This window comes from Scyliorhinus canicula, chromosome 25 (assembly GCF_902713615.1).
Source record: "Scyliorhinus canicula chromosome 25, sScyCan1.1, whole genome shotgun sequence".
Taxonomy (NCBI): Eukaryota; Metazoa; Chordata; class Chondrichthyes; order Carcharhiniformes; family Scyliorhinidae; genus Scyliorhinus; species Scyliorhinus canicula.
The window spans coordinates 16121545-16134943 of NC_052170.1; the positions used below are offsets into that span (position 1 = coordinate 16121545).

Genomic DNA, 13399 nt, shown 5'->3' on the forward strand with positions numbered 1-13399 from the left:
TGTAGGGAGAGAAAAGAGCTAACATCGAGTCCAGATGACCCTTTGTCAAAACTGAGCTTTGAGAAAGGGTCACCTGGACTCGAAACGTTAGCTCCTTTCTCTCCCTACAGATGCTGCCAGACCTGTTGAGATTTTCCAGCATTTTCTCAGATTCCAGCATCCGCCGTAATTTGCTTTTATTAATTACTCTAGCTGGTTTAGCTCAGTGGGCTAGACAGCTGGCTTGTAATGCAGAACAAGGCCAGCAGCGCGGCTGAGAATTCTGAATTGTCTCTCTGTGTAGCCGAACAGGAGCCGGAATGTGGTGACTAGGGGCTTTTCACAGTAGCTTTATTGAAGCCTACGTGTGACGATAAAAGATTATTATTATTATTAGCCCCTGATTCCCTTCCGTTTGGAAGTTGGGCGTCCACAGCTAACTCAGGGTTTGCAAATTATGTTTTTTTTTACCACTTGTATCAAAGTCCAAAGATGTGCAGGTTAGGTGGATTGGCCATGAGAAATTGCCCTTAGTGTCCAAAATTGCCCTTAGTGTTGGGTAGGGTTACTGGGTTATGGGGACAGGGTGGAGGTGTTGACCTTGGGTAGGGTGCTCTTTCCAAGAGCCGGTGCAGTCTCGATGGGCCGAATGGCCTCCTTCTGCACTGTAAGTTCTATGATAATCACAGTCGGAGATGGAGAGGGCAGTCTGCAATGCACAGCGATCATCGTCAGGCTGGGGAAAGGAGATATCGACAAGCAGCCAACGCCAGTCTGAATGATAAGCAGAGTTTGACTTTGTTTGGAAAGGGTTCAAAAATGGAAATCCAATTTTCTCCACATCTGACGTGTTTTCGGAGTCCAAAACCAAAATATACAAGTTCGAGAACAGGGATCGCCCTGAGCAACACTTGGGAACTACTTGGTCCTCCGAGGATTTGAAATGGCGAGGAGGATGTCAATGAATGTGAACAATGTCTCACCTGAACATATTTTTCTGCTCTCTTTCCCACTGGTCGCGTTGACTACACAGCAATAACTTCCAATCGTGTTCACGCAGGTCGCACCAGCGCCACAGTTTGACCTCTTCTTCTTGCACTCGTCCACGTCTGGGAATAAATGATGAAGTTTAATCTTTTCAGCGGATCACTGTGTGGGTGCATCATACATTGTGGAAACAGTGGTCTGATTTTCAATGGCCAAATGATGTGTCGATTAAAACATTTTTTGAAGCTCCCGCCTGGCCCCCAATTCACCTCTCACCCAACCACTTCCGGCTTTATTTGGAGGGCAGGACAGGAGGTGGATGGGTGGCAGGTTGGCGAATTTCACTGGTGTGGCCGGCAGCCTCTCATTCAGCCTGTTTTACCGATTTAACGGTGACCAGCTGGGTTTCCTGGGCTTTGGCAAACCGGACGGCTGAAGGGGAGTCAGTAACAAGTGACTTTGCAGCCCTACTTGTGGGCCATGAGGAGTAGAACACTGCAATGAAGTTACTGTGAAAATCCCCTCGTCGGCACACTACGGCGCCCGTTCGGGTACACAGAGGGAGAATTCAGAATGTCCAAATTACCTAACAGCACATCTATAGAACATAGAACATTACAGCGCAGTACGGGCTCTTCGGCCCTCGATGTTGCGCCGACCTGTGAAACCATCTGAAGCCTATCTGACCTACACTATTCCATTTTCATCCATATGTCTATCCAGTGACCACTTAAATGCCCTTAAAGTTGGCGAGTCTACTACTGTTGCAGGCAGGGCGTTCCACACCCCTACTACTCTCTGAGTAAAGAAACTGCCTCTGACATCTGTCCTATATCTACCACCCCTCAATTTAAAGCTGTGTCCCCTCGTGTTGGTCATCACCATCCGAGGAAAGAGACTCTCACTGTCCACCCTATCTAACCCTCTGACTATCTTATATGTCTCTATTAAGTCACCTCTCAGCCTTCTCCTCTCTAACGAAAACAACCTCAAGTCCCTGAGCCTTTCCTCTTAAGACCTTCCCTCCATACCAGGCAACATCCTAGTAAATCTCCTCTGAACCCTTTCCAAAGCTTCCACATCCTTCCTATAATGTGGTGCCCAGAACTGCACTCAGTACTCCAGGTGCGGCCGCACCAGAGTCTCTCGGGACTTGTCGGAGGAAACCTCTGCAGACACGGGGAGAACGTGCAGATTCCACACAGTCACCTGGGACCCTGGCGCTTTGAAGCAACAGTGCTAGCCACTGTGCTACCGTGCCGCCATTAGACCCTGAGCCTGGGAATCAAGGATATGATCATCTTTCCCTTCCCCTAGCTTTCGATGGCATTCCCATTGGCAAATCCCATACCATTGATTACCCCCGGGAAGGGAAGAGTTGGGGTGTAGGGGAGGGTGCTGGGGTTTCCTTTGATCCGACGCTATCAGTCTCAGAGACCATATTGGCTTGGTCAAATTCCTTCATTGTCGGAAGATTATTATGGAACACCAGCAGTGCAAGGTCTGCCGTGGTTCAAGGAGAAAGGCCACTTTGTCAAAGGCAACTAGGGATGAAAATAGAAGTGTTGTAAGACCATAAGACATTGGAGCAGAATTAGACCACTCGGCCCATTCAATCAAGGCTGATATTTTCTCATCCCCGTTCTCCTACCTTCCCCCCATAAGCCTTGATCCCCTTATTAATCAAGAACCTATCTATCACTGCCTTAAAGAGACTCAGTGATTTGGCCTCCACAGCCTTCTGCGGCAAAGAGGTCCACAGATTCACCCCCTCTTGCTGAAGAAATTCCTCCTCTGCTCTGTTTTAAAGGATCGTCCCTTCAGTCTGAAGCTGTGCCCTCTGGATCTAGTTTCTCCTTCAAGTGGAAACATCTTCTCCACGTCCACTCTATCCAGGCCTCGCAGTATCCGGTAAGTTTCAATAAGATCCCCCCTCATCCTTCCAAACTCCAACGAGTACAGACCCAGAGTCCTCAACCGTTCCTCATACGACAAGTTCTTCATTCCAGGGATCGTTCTTGTGAACCTCCTCTGGGCCCTTTTGGCAGTGCGCTTGACATCGTATGGAAACTCTGGAGCAATATTGACACAGTCACTGGAACACGCCGATCTTACCTGCACAGTATGCTCGCCCAGTTGTACAGTTGTAATATGGCAAACATAAATAGAACCCCTCATTGCAGAAGCAGGCTGCCCCCCTGGAATTTCGACATCTCGAAGCAGGCGGACATTTGTATGAAAGACACACATCAGGAGCTGAAAGACATTGACAACAATGATGGGATCATGGGAATGTCTTGTTGCAAAATGCCGGGAATGGCAACAGTCACGTTTCTTTGCTTATTTACAGTAATGTTTAACTCACCGTGTGTAGAATTTCCCCAGTGACCTCCTGACCTGGAGTAGGATCTTTTCGGGGGGGGGGGGGGAATAAAAGGGCTCGCCAAGACGTCTGCCAATCCCCTGCCAAAGGCAGGGAGACCACCGCCTATTACCCACAATACCCTCTAACGTCAACACCTCATGCTCACATAACCCCTTTTCGCAAATAGGGAAAGTCCCAAGATGCATCACCAGAGCCTTGTACAACCAAATCCGACGCTCAGCCACATAAAGGGGTAACGGGTGAGATGATCACGTGCTTGGTCAAAGAATTAGGTTTTGCGGAATTACAGATGGAGGAAAGCAAGATGGCGAGGAGAAGAGATTCAGGGAGGAAATTCCAGCTTGAGGATCTGAGCAGCTGAAGGCAAGCCGATAGTGGAGGAAGCCGTTAGAATCTGGGCCATTCAAGAGGCCACCATTAGTCGAGAGGTCTTGGAGGGTTATCGATTCGGAGGAGATCACAAAGATAGGCAGGGTTGAAGCACGAGAGGGCATTGAAAGCAAGGATGGTAATTTTGAAATGAACGTGTTGTTGAGCTGACATCAGTGAGCACATGGCCGTCGGATTTGGAGTGAATTGGGACAAGGGGTCAACCACCTCAAGTTTGAGATGTGGGAGACCAGGGAAGCATTGGGAGTCCAGAGATAAGACAGAATGAATATGAGCTTCAGCAGCAGATATTCTGAGGTAGAATTCCCGTACCAGCCTCCCCGGACAGGCGCCAGAATGTGGCGACTAGGGGCTTTTCACAGTAACTTCATAGAAGCCTACTCGTGACAATAAGCGATTTTCATTTCAATTGGATGATGTTGGACGATGGTGTTAGTGATGGTGTGAATGTATGGTAGGAAGGTCACCTCGGGGTCATCTATACCACCAAGGTAACAAATACTCTGGTCCAGCCTCAGAAACCTTTTATATTTATACATTTTTATCGAATCATTAATAGAATTGCTATAGTGCAGAAGGTGGCCATAATAATAATAATCTTTATTAGTGTCACAAGTAGGCTGACATTTCAGATTCCCAACATGGGCAATATTGTTTTTTTGGGGGGGATATATGGACAGTCAATCCCTGCCCTGATAATCGGTGGTGTATTAACATCACAAGACAATGAGAGTAGAGGGGACACAAGTTCATCACACTGGTCAAACAGCCAATGATAATACTAATAATCTTCATTGTCACAAGTAGGCTAACATTAACACCACAATAAAGTTACTGTGAAAAGCCCCTAGTCGCCACATTCCGGCGCCTGTTCAGGTACACAGAGGGAGAATTCAGAATGTCCAATTCACCTAACAGCACGTCTTTCGGGACTTGTGGGAGGAAACCGGAGCACCCGGAGGAAACCCACGCAGACACGGGGAGAACGTGCAGACTCCGCACAGGCAGTGACCCAAGCCGGGGATCAAACCTGTGACCCTGGAGCTGTGAATCATCAGAGCTAACCATTGTGCTACCACGCTGCCCGAATTAACCCCTTTGGTCCAGCGAGTCTGCACCGACCCTTAGAAAGACCTAACTAGGCCGCAAACCACCCCCCCCCCCCCGGCCGATTCTTGCAATCCCACTCTAAGGGGAAATTTATTGATGGTGCGAATGTATGGTAGGAAGGTCACCTCGGGGTCATCTATACCACCAAGGTAACAAATACTCTGGTCCAGCCTCAGAAACCTTTTATATTTATACATTTTTATCTAATCATTAATAGAATTGCTATAGTGCAGAAGGTGGCCAATCCACCTAACCTGCACATCTTTGGACTGTGGGAGGAAACCCGAGCACCCGGAGGAGACGCACGCAGACATGGGGAGAACGTGCAGATTCCGCAGTCACCCAAGGTCGGAATGTGAGGCAGCAGTGCTCACCATCATGCCGCCCAACTTTGCTGGATTAATTTAGATGATTTCGGCTTTACAGCAGTTGACAAAGCAGTTCCCTTTGAAGCCACCAGATGGCGCTCCAGGAAATTATTTCAATCTGAGACGTTGCCCGGAGTCGGTGAAGAAAATAGTTGTTGGCCGTTCCATTTGTTAAGGGATAGATTTAGGTTCTTCAAGGTTAGGTGCGGAAAGTGCACCCTCTCCATTTCAGACACCCGAGATTTAAACATCAAGCGTCCCCGGTTCAGTTTTACAACGTAGAACAGCAGTGAGTGGCCTGCGGCCTGTGGGCCAGAGGAGGGCCTTCAGGGTTCAGAGTGCGGCCCCACAAGATACTTTGTTGCCCACAGGCAGGGTCACCGCACTCAGCTGATTTCCGTCCGTGTAGTTTCTTCCCTACTCTGTGACTAAAGTGGGGGGCGAGTGGAGTGAGGAGCGAGCTGATTGCTCACAACATTGACCGTGAGAGCCGTGCGCTCCCTCTGTGTCCAAAGTGTCAATATTTATTTTGTTTTTACCATTTGGAAAGGGAGACAGTTCTATTAATATCTCGACGATTAAGCATTTTCTACAGCTCATTACAAAATATTCGGCGTGCATTAAATGTATTTAATCTTTTGTTTAGAAATTTTACAGTGCCCAATTATTTTTTTCTAATTAAGAGGCAATTTAGCGTGACCAATCCACCTACCCTGAACATCTTTTGGAGAGGGGGGGGGGGGGGGGGGGGGGGTGAGACCCACAAAGACGCGGGGAGAATGTGCAAACTCCACACGGATAGTGACAGGGCCGGGATCAAACCCGGATCCATGGCGTCGTGAGGCGGCAGTGTTAACCATTGCGCCACAGTGCCGCCCAGAAATGTATTCAACCTCATCCATGGGGTCACGGCTAGTGGTACAAGCCCGATTTCAATCTTGCGGCCAACTGAGGTGAAGGAGGGTCACTCATGCGGCCCACTCACTGGCCCATCACTGAGGAAAGCTCCGTCACATCTGTGCAGCTTTGGCCATGTCTCAGAGGATTGGGAGATCTTGGCAGGGATTCTCCCCCTACCCGGCGGGGCGGGGGGTCCCGGCGGGGCGGAGTGGCGTGAACCACTCCGGCGTCGGGCCTCCCCAAGGGTGCGGAATTCTCCGCACCTTTAGGGGCTAGGCCCGCGCCAGAGTGGCTCCCGCTCCGCCGGCCGGCGCGAGCGGCCTTTGACGCCCCACCAGCCGGGTGCATGCGCCGGTGCGTGGCAGGGCGGAAGAAAAAGAGTGCCCCTACAGCACAGGCCCGCCCACCGATCGGTGGGCCCAGATCGCGGGCCAGGCCACCGTGGGGGCACCACCCCAGGGACAGATCGCCTCGCGCCCCCTCCCCCCCCCCCAGGAACCCCGCCGCCCGCCCGCACCGCCAATCCCACCTGTACCAGACGTGATTTGATTCCCGCCGGCGAGATTGGCCTGGGGGGTCAGAGAATCCCGCCCTTTCTCTTTATTTACTTATTCACAGTTTATGAGCACATGGGACTAAGGGTTTATTAGCTTCCTGCTCTTAATGAGACACAGAACAAACAGGGCACGAGCTCCAGTCGATAAAAACAGAAGCAGATGCTAGGAAACTGAAATTTCCGAGGGCTAGTTAAGCAGGTCCGGCAACATCTAAGCAGAGTTCACCTTCGGGAAAACAGCTGCATGGGTTGGAATTCTCCGGTCCTGCGGAAGGCTGGGAATTCCGCCAGTAGCAGACGGAGTTCCGCCACTCGCCGCCGGGAAGCACGTGGCTGGGGAAGGAGGGTCGGAGAACCACCCCCAAGCCGGCGGACCCAAAATGTTCAGACTGAATTTTTTTCTGCATTTTCTGTTCTGGTGTCCATTTGAAGAGCTCATTTTTTCTTTCCCCCCCCTCCACCCCCCAAGCCCAGAACAGATTATTTAGTTTGAGGGGCGCTCTGGCTGAACAGGAATCTCTCCTGCCAGTAACACCTGCCATTGACATTGTAGCAGGATCACGTCGTGAACGCACCTTCTGTGGCCGTCAAGTGGGCCCAAGCCAGGGCTGTTGGGATTGACGCCCACTGCAGGGCACGAACCAACCCAGGTTTCTTTGTGTGTCCCTAATTGTCAAGGGTATTGCACTCGGGGCCCTGGGTTCGATACCCACCATTGCAGATGGTGAGCTTTGAATCCAATTTTAAAGAAGATCATAGATCATAGAATTTACAGTGCAGAAGGAGGGCATTCGGCCCATCGAGTCTGCACCGGCTCTTGGAAAGAACACCCTACCCAAGGTCAACACCTCCACCCTATCCCCATAACTCAGTAACCCCACTCAACACTAAGGGCAATTTTGGACACTAAGGGCAATTTATCATGGCCAATCCACCTAACCTGCACATCTTTGGACTGTGGGAGGAAACCGGAGCACCCGGAGGGAACCCACGCACACACGGGGAGGATGTGCAGACTCCGCACAGACAGTGACCCAAGCCGGAATCGAACCTGGGACCCTGGAGCTGTGAAGCCATTGTGCTATCCACAATGCTACCGTGCTGCCTCATAGTTTCATGATAACCATGAAACCATTGTTGTAAAAACCCATCCTTTAGGGAAGGGGCGGCAGGGTGGCACCGTGGTTACCGCTGATACATCACAGCACCATGGACCCGGGATCGATCCCGGCCTTGGGCGACTGTGCAAATTCTCCCCGTGTCTCCGTGTGTTTCGTCCGGGTGCGCCGGTTTCCTCCCACAGTCCAAAGATGTACAGGTGAGGTGGGGTTACGGGGATAGGGCCGGGGACCGGGCCTAGCTGGGGTGCTCTTTTTGAGGATCGGTGCAGAGTCGATGGGGCGAATGGCCTCCTTGTGCACTGTAGAGATTTTATGAAATCTGCCGTCCTTACCCGGTCTGGCCTACACGTGACTCCAGACCCATAGCAACGTAGTTGACTGAAATGTCCTCTGAAATGGTCCACTCAAGTCACTCAGTTCAAGGGTCATTAGGGATGGGCCTACAGTTAGTCATGCCTGCATCAAAAATCTAGTGTATGTCACATGAAAACATACTTCATAAAGTCATGATATTGATGGCGAGAGTGCCTTGCCTCATTCAGTGATGACAAAAGAGCCTCGGCAAATTGAAAAATCAGACCGAAGGATTCATCACTGAAGATTGTGGTCAAGTCAAAGGTTAGAAGTTTGTACTGCATATTGTTGAAATGTTATGAGTTACGCTCCAAATGCCATTTAGTTTTGCTTCTCTGATATTCGCAGCCAAAGTTATGAAACTTTGAAGTTGCACAAAGGTTTTCAAAACTTCACCCTGCACATTTTCACACCCTATTTAATTTCATTACTCAACCACAATGATTGAGCACAGCCTTTGACGAATCGTATTTATACATTCCGTTCAGCAACATTGATGCACATGTGTCTGCACAATCTCTCGGTCTCTCCTACATGCTGGCGAGCATTTTCCACTCCCGTACTTGCCTGTCCATTGTTTGGTAACTGGTGAATAGGCAGGAAACTGGAGGTTGGTCTGTCCTCCCTCCACCCCCTCTCCCTCTCTCTCTCTCACACACACACACACACATGTACACAAAACGTGAGCTCTTTTCACTCCCTACAGATGCTGCCAGACCTGCTGAGATTTTCCAGCATTTTCTCTTTCGTCACACATACACAGATACACATGGGGCAGCACGGAGTGGATAGCACTGTGGCCTCACAGCGCCAGGGTCCCAGGTTCGATTCCCCACTGGGTCACTGGTCTGTGCGGAGTCTGCACGTTTCCCCCAGTGTGTGCGTATTTCCTTCGGGTCCTCCGGTTTCCTCCCACAGTCCAAAGACGTGCAGGTTAGGTGGAGCGGCCATAATAAATTGCTCTTAGTGACCAAAAAAGTTAGGAGGGGTTATTGGGTTACAAGGATCGGGTGGAAGTGAGGGCTCAAGTGGGTCGGTGGAGACTCGATGGGCCTAATGACCTTCTTCTGCACTGTGTGTTCTATGTACTATGTGCATATATATAAATACGCACACATATACACACACATGCACACGCCCACATACCACACATGCACATATGTACACATATGCACATATGTACACATATGCACACACACAGCACACACCCATACACACATGCGTACACATAATAACAATAATCTTTCTTAGTGTCACAAGTAGGCTTACATTAACACTGCAATGAAGTTACTGTGAAAATCTCCTAGTTGCCAAACTTTAGCGCCTGTTCAGGTACACTGAGGGAGAATTCAGAACGTCCAATCCACCTAACATATACACATCCACAGACTCACACGCATGCACACACAGTTAGACACACACATGCACACACACAAATACACACACACTCTCACATACATGCACAGGCACACATGCATGCACACAAATGGACACACACTTAAAACAAACACACACGAGTGAGCACACATACACATACAGACAGATGCATATACACACACACACACATGTGCGTACCCAGACACACTCACATGTACGTGCACACACTCAGACAAATACAAACCGACACAAACACACATGGCACAAATACAAACACATTCAGACACAAATACACACAAGCCCAAAACACACGCAAAAACACGCACACACTGGGGGAAGCGTGCAGACTCCGCACAGACCAGTGACCCAGCGGGGAATCGAACGTCCCGCTTATTTCCCACACTTAAAGTTTTAAACAATGAAGAGTCTTTCACCTCCCATGTTACTTAATCTCACTTTGCACAGATTGGTGGGGGGGGGGGGGGGAGGGGGTGCGAGGCGGGCAAATGGTGAAATCTCTACAAAATCACACTCGTGCATTCCACATCCGCGATGATTCATTTAAGAAGCTGCAGTGCTCAGCAAGTACAAAGGGTCTAACATCAAGTCTGTGCCAGCTTATCTGATTACATATGGATAACAAGAAGCGTGTTGTGATGATATGGTGTCTGCATCTGTGAGCTAAGGTAGGAAGGAGATAGCGTTCTTCACGATTGACTGTCACCCAGTGACCCCCCCCCCCCCCCCCCCCCCCCCCCCCCCCCCGGGGGTTGGCACATGTCTGGATTTTGGACAAAGACCAATCTGATCGCCCAGTCGGCAGGTCTCGTGGTGAAGCAGATGGCGGGCCTTCTTCTGACCTAAAAACTCTGCTTCTGAGCCCCACCCCAGGGACGTAAGCGACATGTGTTTACGACGTGCCCTCACAGGTTGGGTGTCAGGGTGAAGATTCTTCCAACAGGTGCCACGGGGGGGTGAGAGCGGGGGAGGTTCCTGGTCGGCCGAGCGAGAGGAAAGAACGCTGGAACCTCTGCCATTGCTCCAGATTACAATGCACATGTCACAGCGCATGTTGCCGCGGTAACGCGGCCTCCTTGGTTGAATTGTGACGAACTGTTGCCGCCACCATAGTTTAGTGACAGAAGTCGTTGAAAGTGATGTTTCTGGAGCTACGCCTCAGCATGAATCAGACTTTAGGTTTGGTTGACTTTGGTGGGGAATAAAATGAAAGACCATGCTTTAAGGTATCCTGGACACCTTAAGCAGGTTACAGCAGCTCAACTCATAGGATCATAGAATCCCTACAGTGCGGAAAGAGACCATTCGGCCCATTGAGTCTGCACCGACCCTCCAAAAAGCACTCTACTCAGTGCCACTCCCTGGCCCTATCCACGGCCTGTTTGTGTCTCTTCCTTAGTCCAGACATATCCATCTTCAGTTCGTCATACAGTCCTGTTGTCTGCTTGCTGGCGACTACAAAATGGAGGAAGCTCCCCTCACTAGTTTCTCCCCCAGAGTATGCGACGTCAGTGGACGGGGCGCGTGACCTGCTCTCTCTGCTGCCGCTTCTGAAGAAAGGTTGAGTAGATTAGGATTGTTTTCGTTGGAAAGAGGGAGGTTGAGGGGGGACCTGATTGAGGTCTACAAAATTATGAGAGGTATGGACAGGGTGGAAAGCTTTTTCCAAGAGTGGGGGTGTCAATTACAAGGGGTCACGATTTCAAGGTGAGGGGGGGAAAGTTTAAGGGAGATGTGCTTGGGAAGTTTTTTACACAGAGGTTGGTGGGTGCCTGGAACGTTTTGCCAGCGGGGGTGGTAGAGGCGGGCACGATAGCATCATTTAAGATGCATCTAGACAGATGTATCAATGGGCGGGGAACAGAGGGAAGTAGATCCTTGGAAAATAGACGACAGGTTTAAATAAAGGATCTGGATCGGCGCAGGCTGGGGTGGCCGAAGGGCCTGTTCCTGTGCTGTAATTGTCTTTGTTCTTTGTTCTTGTTCTGGCGGGAAAACGAATCGATTAAAAATTAAAAATCTCGGAACAGCGCGCTGACGTATGGACGAGGCGGTCTGTCCTGCTAGGCTCCAGGCCTGTGCACTGTTGCTTCCGGCTGAGGGGGCACGCGCGCGTGAGACGGCCGGCAATCTGGGAAGCCGGTCGCGGCCGTCGGACTCTCCCTCCCGCGATCGGGAACGCCGTGACCGATCGCTCCGGGACCCTCTCGACATCCGCCCACGAGCCACCCGCGGGTCGCCACCCTGTGTTCGAAAATGACTGTCATCATCAAACCTTTTTTTTAAGCCCTGTTGAAACATTGCTGCCCCCCCCCCCCCCACCAAACCACCATTCAAGGGCAGTCCATCCTTCCTGAGCACAGCAACCCTCTGGTTCAACAGCGTAAGACTAGCTCAGAATTGATCTAAAACGTGTGTTTGCCAGGCTGAACTCTGGGCACAATGATACACTGGATTAACATCACAGCAGGAGTAAAGATAAAAGCAAGGAGACGTTTGGCATGAGGAGGTAACATTAAAAGCAGCAATGATTGAATCAATAGTAAATGTAATTAATATTGCTGTCCCTGGTGCCTGTGATTTTGTTACTGAAGGGATTAGGATTACCCAACAGTCATACCCTGAACAGTCCCTCATTGAGGGATTTTGTTTTAATCGACCTCCCCAACCCCCCAACACAAAGTCACCCATTTCTGTGTCAGAATAATTCGACCAATTCGTCCTCGTCCAATCAGTGTTGAGCAAGGACGGAATGCTGAATGGTTCCGAATTGATCAGAAGGCATCAGGTGGGATTTCCAAGCCCTTCCGCCCCCTCCCGCCGCTGACGCGATCTTCCAGTCCCGCCGATGCTTTTTTAAAAATTTCGTCCTTGGCATGTGGGTGTCATTGGGCCTGGGCCAGCATTTGGTGCCCATCCCTAATTGCCCTGGAACGGAGTGGCTGGGTGGGCCATTCCAGAGGGGGGCAGTGAAGAGACAACCCCATCCCTGTGTGGGGCTCTGGCGTCACATGTAGGCCAGACCGGGTAAGTACGGCAGATTTCCTTCCCAGAAGGACATTGGTGAACCAGCTGGGTTTTTACCACAATCGGCAATGGTTGCGTGGTCATCATTAGACTTTAATTCCTGCCGTGGCAGGATTTGAACCTGGGATCCCAGAGTATTACCCTGGGTCTCCGGATTACGAGCCGAGGGACAATACCACCAGCCCCGCCATGTTGCCTTACCTACACAGAGTCCATTCTTCTCTTCTCTTCCGGTTGGGCAGGCGGCCGAACACTGACCCACAAGGGTGCAGAGTATCAACCCTGGAAGCAACATAAAGGTCCTCCGTTAGAATACAACATTTGAGACATCGAGAATCAGAGTTAACTTTACACAGGGGTCGCCTGGAGGCAATTCGCACAGCTCACCGCATATTGCAACTGCTTCAGCCTCATCGGTGTTGCAGAGCGTTTGCCACATTAGAAACTCCTTTGCCTCAAACACCCATCCCTCCGACTGCCACAGCAGCTGTCAGAGCCACGTAACTTTACAATGTTTACTTTCCTATTTCTACATCAGAGCCCTTTTGTCCTAATGAATGACCTTACCAAACCGTAGGTAGCCTAAGATCACGGTCCTGGATTCTTTCACTGATGAACGTAGAAATTGCTACATTTTATATTTTTGGCAGTAATGTTATCAAACATCTGGGTTAAGGTTTTTATTTGTTGCAGTGAAATTATTCAAAAACCTAGGTTAAAGAATCCACGCGGTGTACCTGCTAAAGCTGTAATCAAGAAGTCATAAAAAGTCAGGCCACGATTGATTCTAACCATTTACTTGGTTACAGATAAAGGGCTAATGGAA

General features: G+C 50.1%; 1 protein-coding gene across 1 annotated transcript in view; it reads right to left on the reverse strand.

The window, feature by feature from the left end:
- Positions 1 to 13399, reverse strand: part of LOC119957243 (adhesion G protein-coupled receptor E2-like) — a 66408-nt gene that overhangs the window by 29062 nt on the left and 23947 nt on the right. Inside the window, exons 2-4 of the mRNA XM_038785088.1 lie at positions 12775 to 12855; positions 3082 to 3222; positions 963 to 1088 (exon numbers count right to left, since the gene is read on the reverse strand). Coding sequence (XP_038641016.1) covers positions 963 to 1088; positions 3082 to 3222; positions 12775 to 12855 — 348 coding nt within the window. The remainder of the gene's footprint in view (positions 1 to 962; positions 1089 to 3081; positions 3223 to 12774; positions 12856 to 13399) is intronic.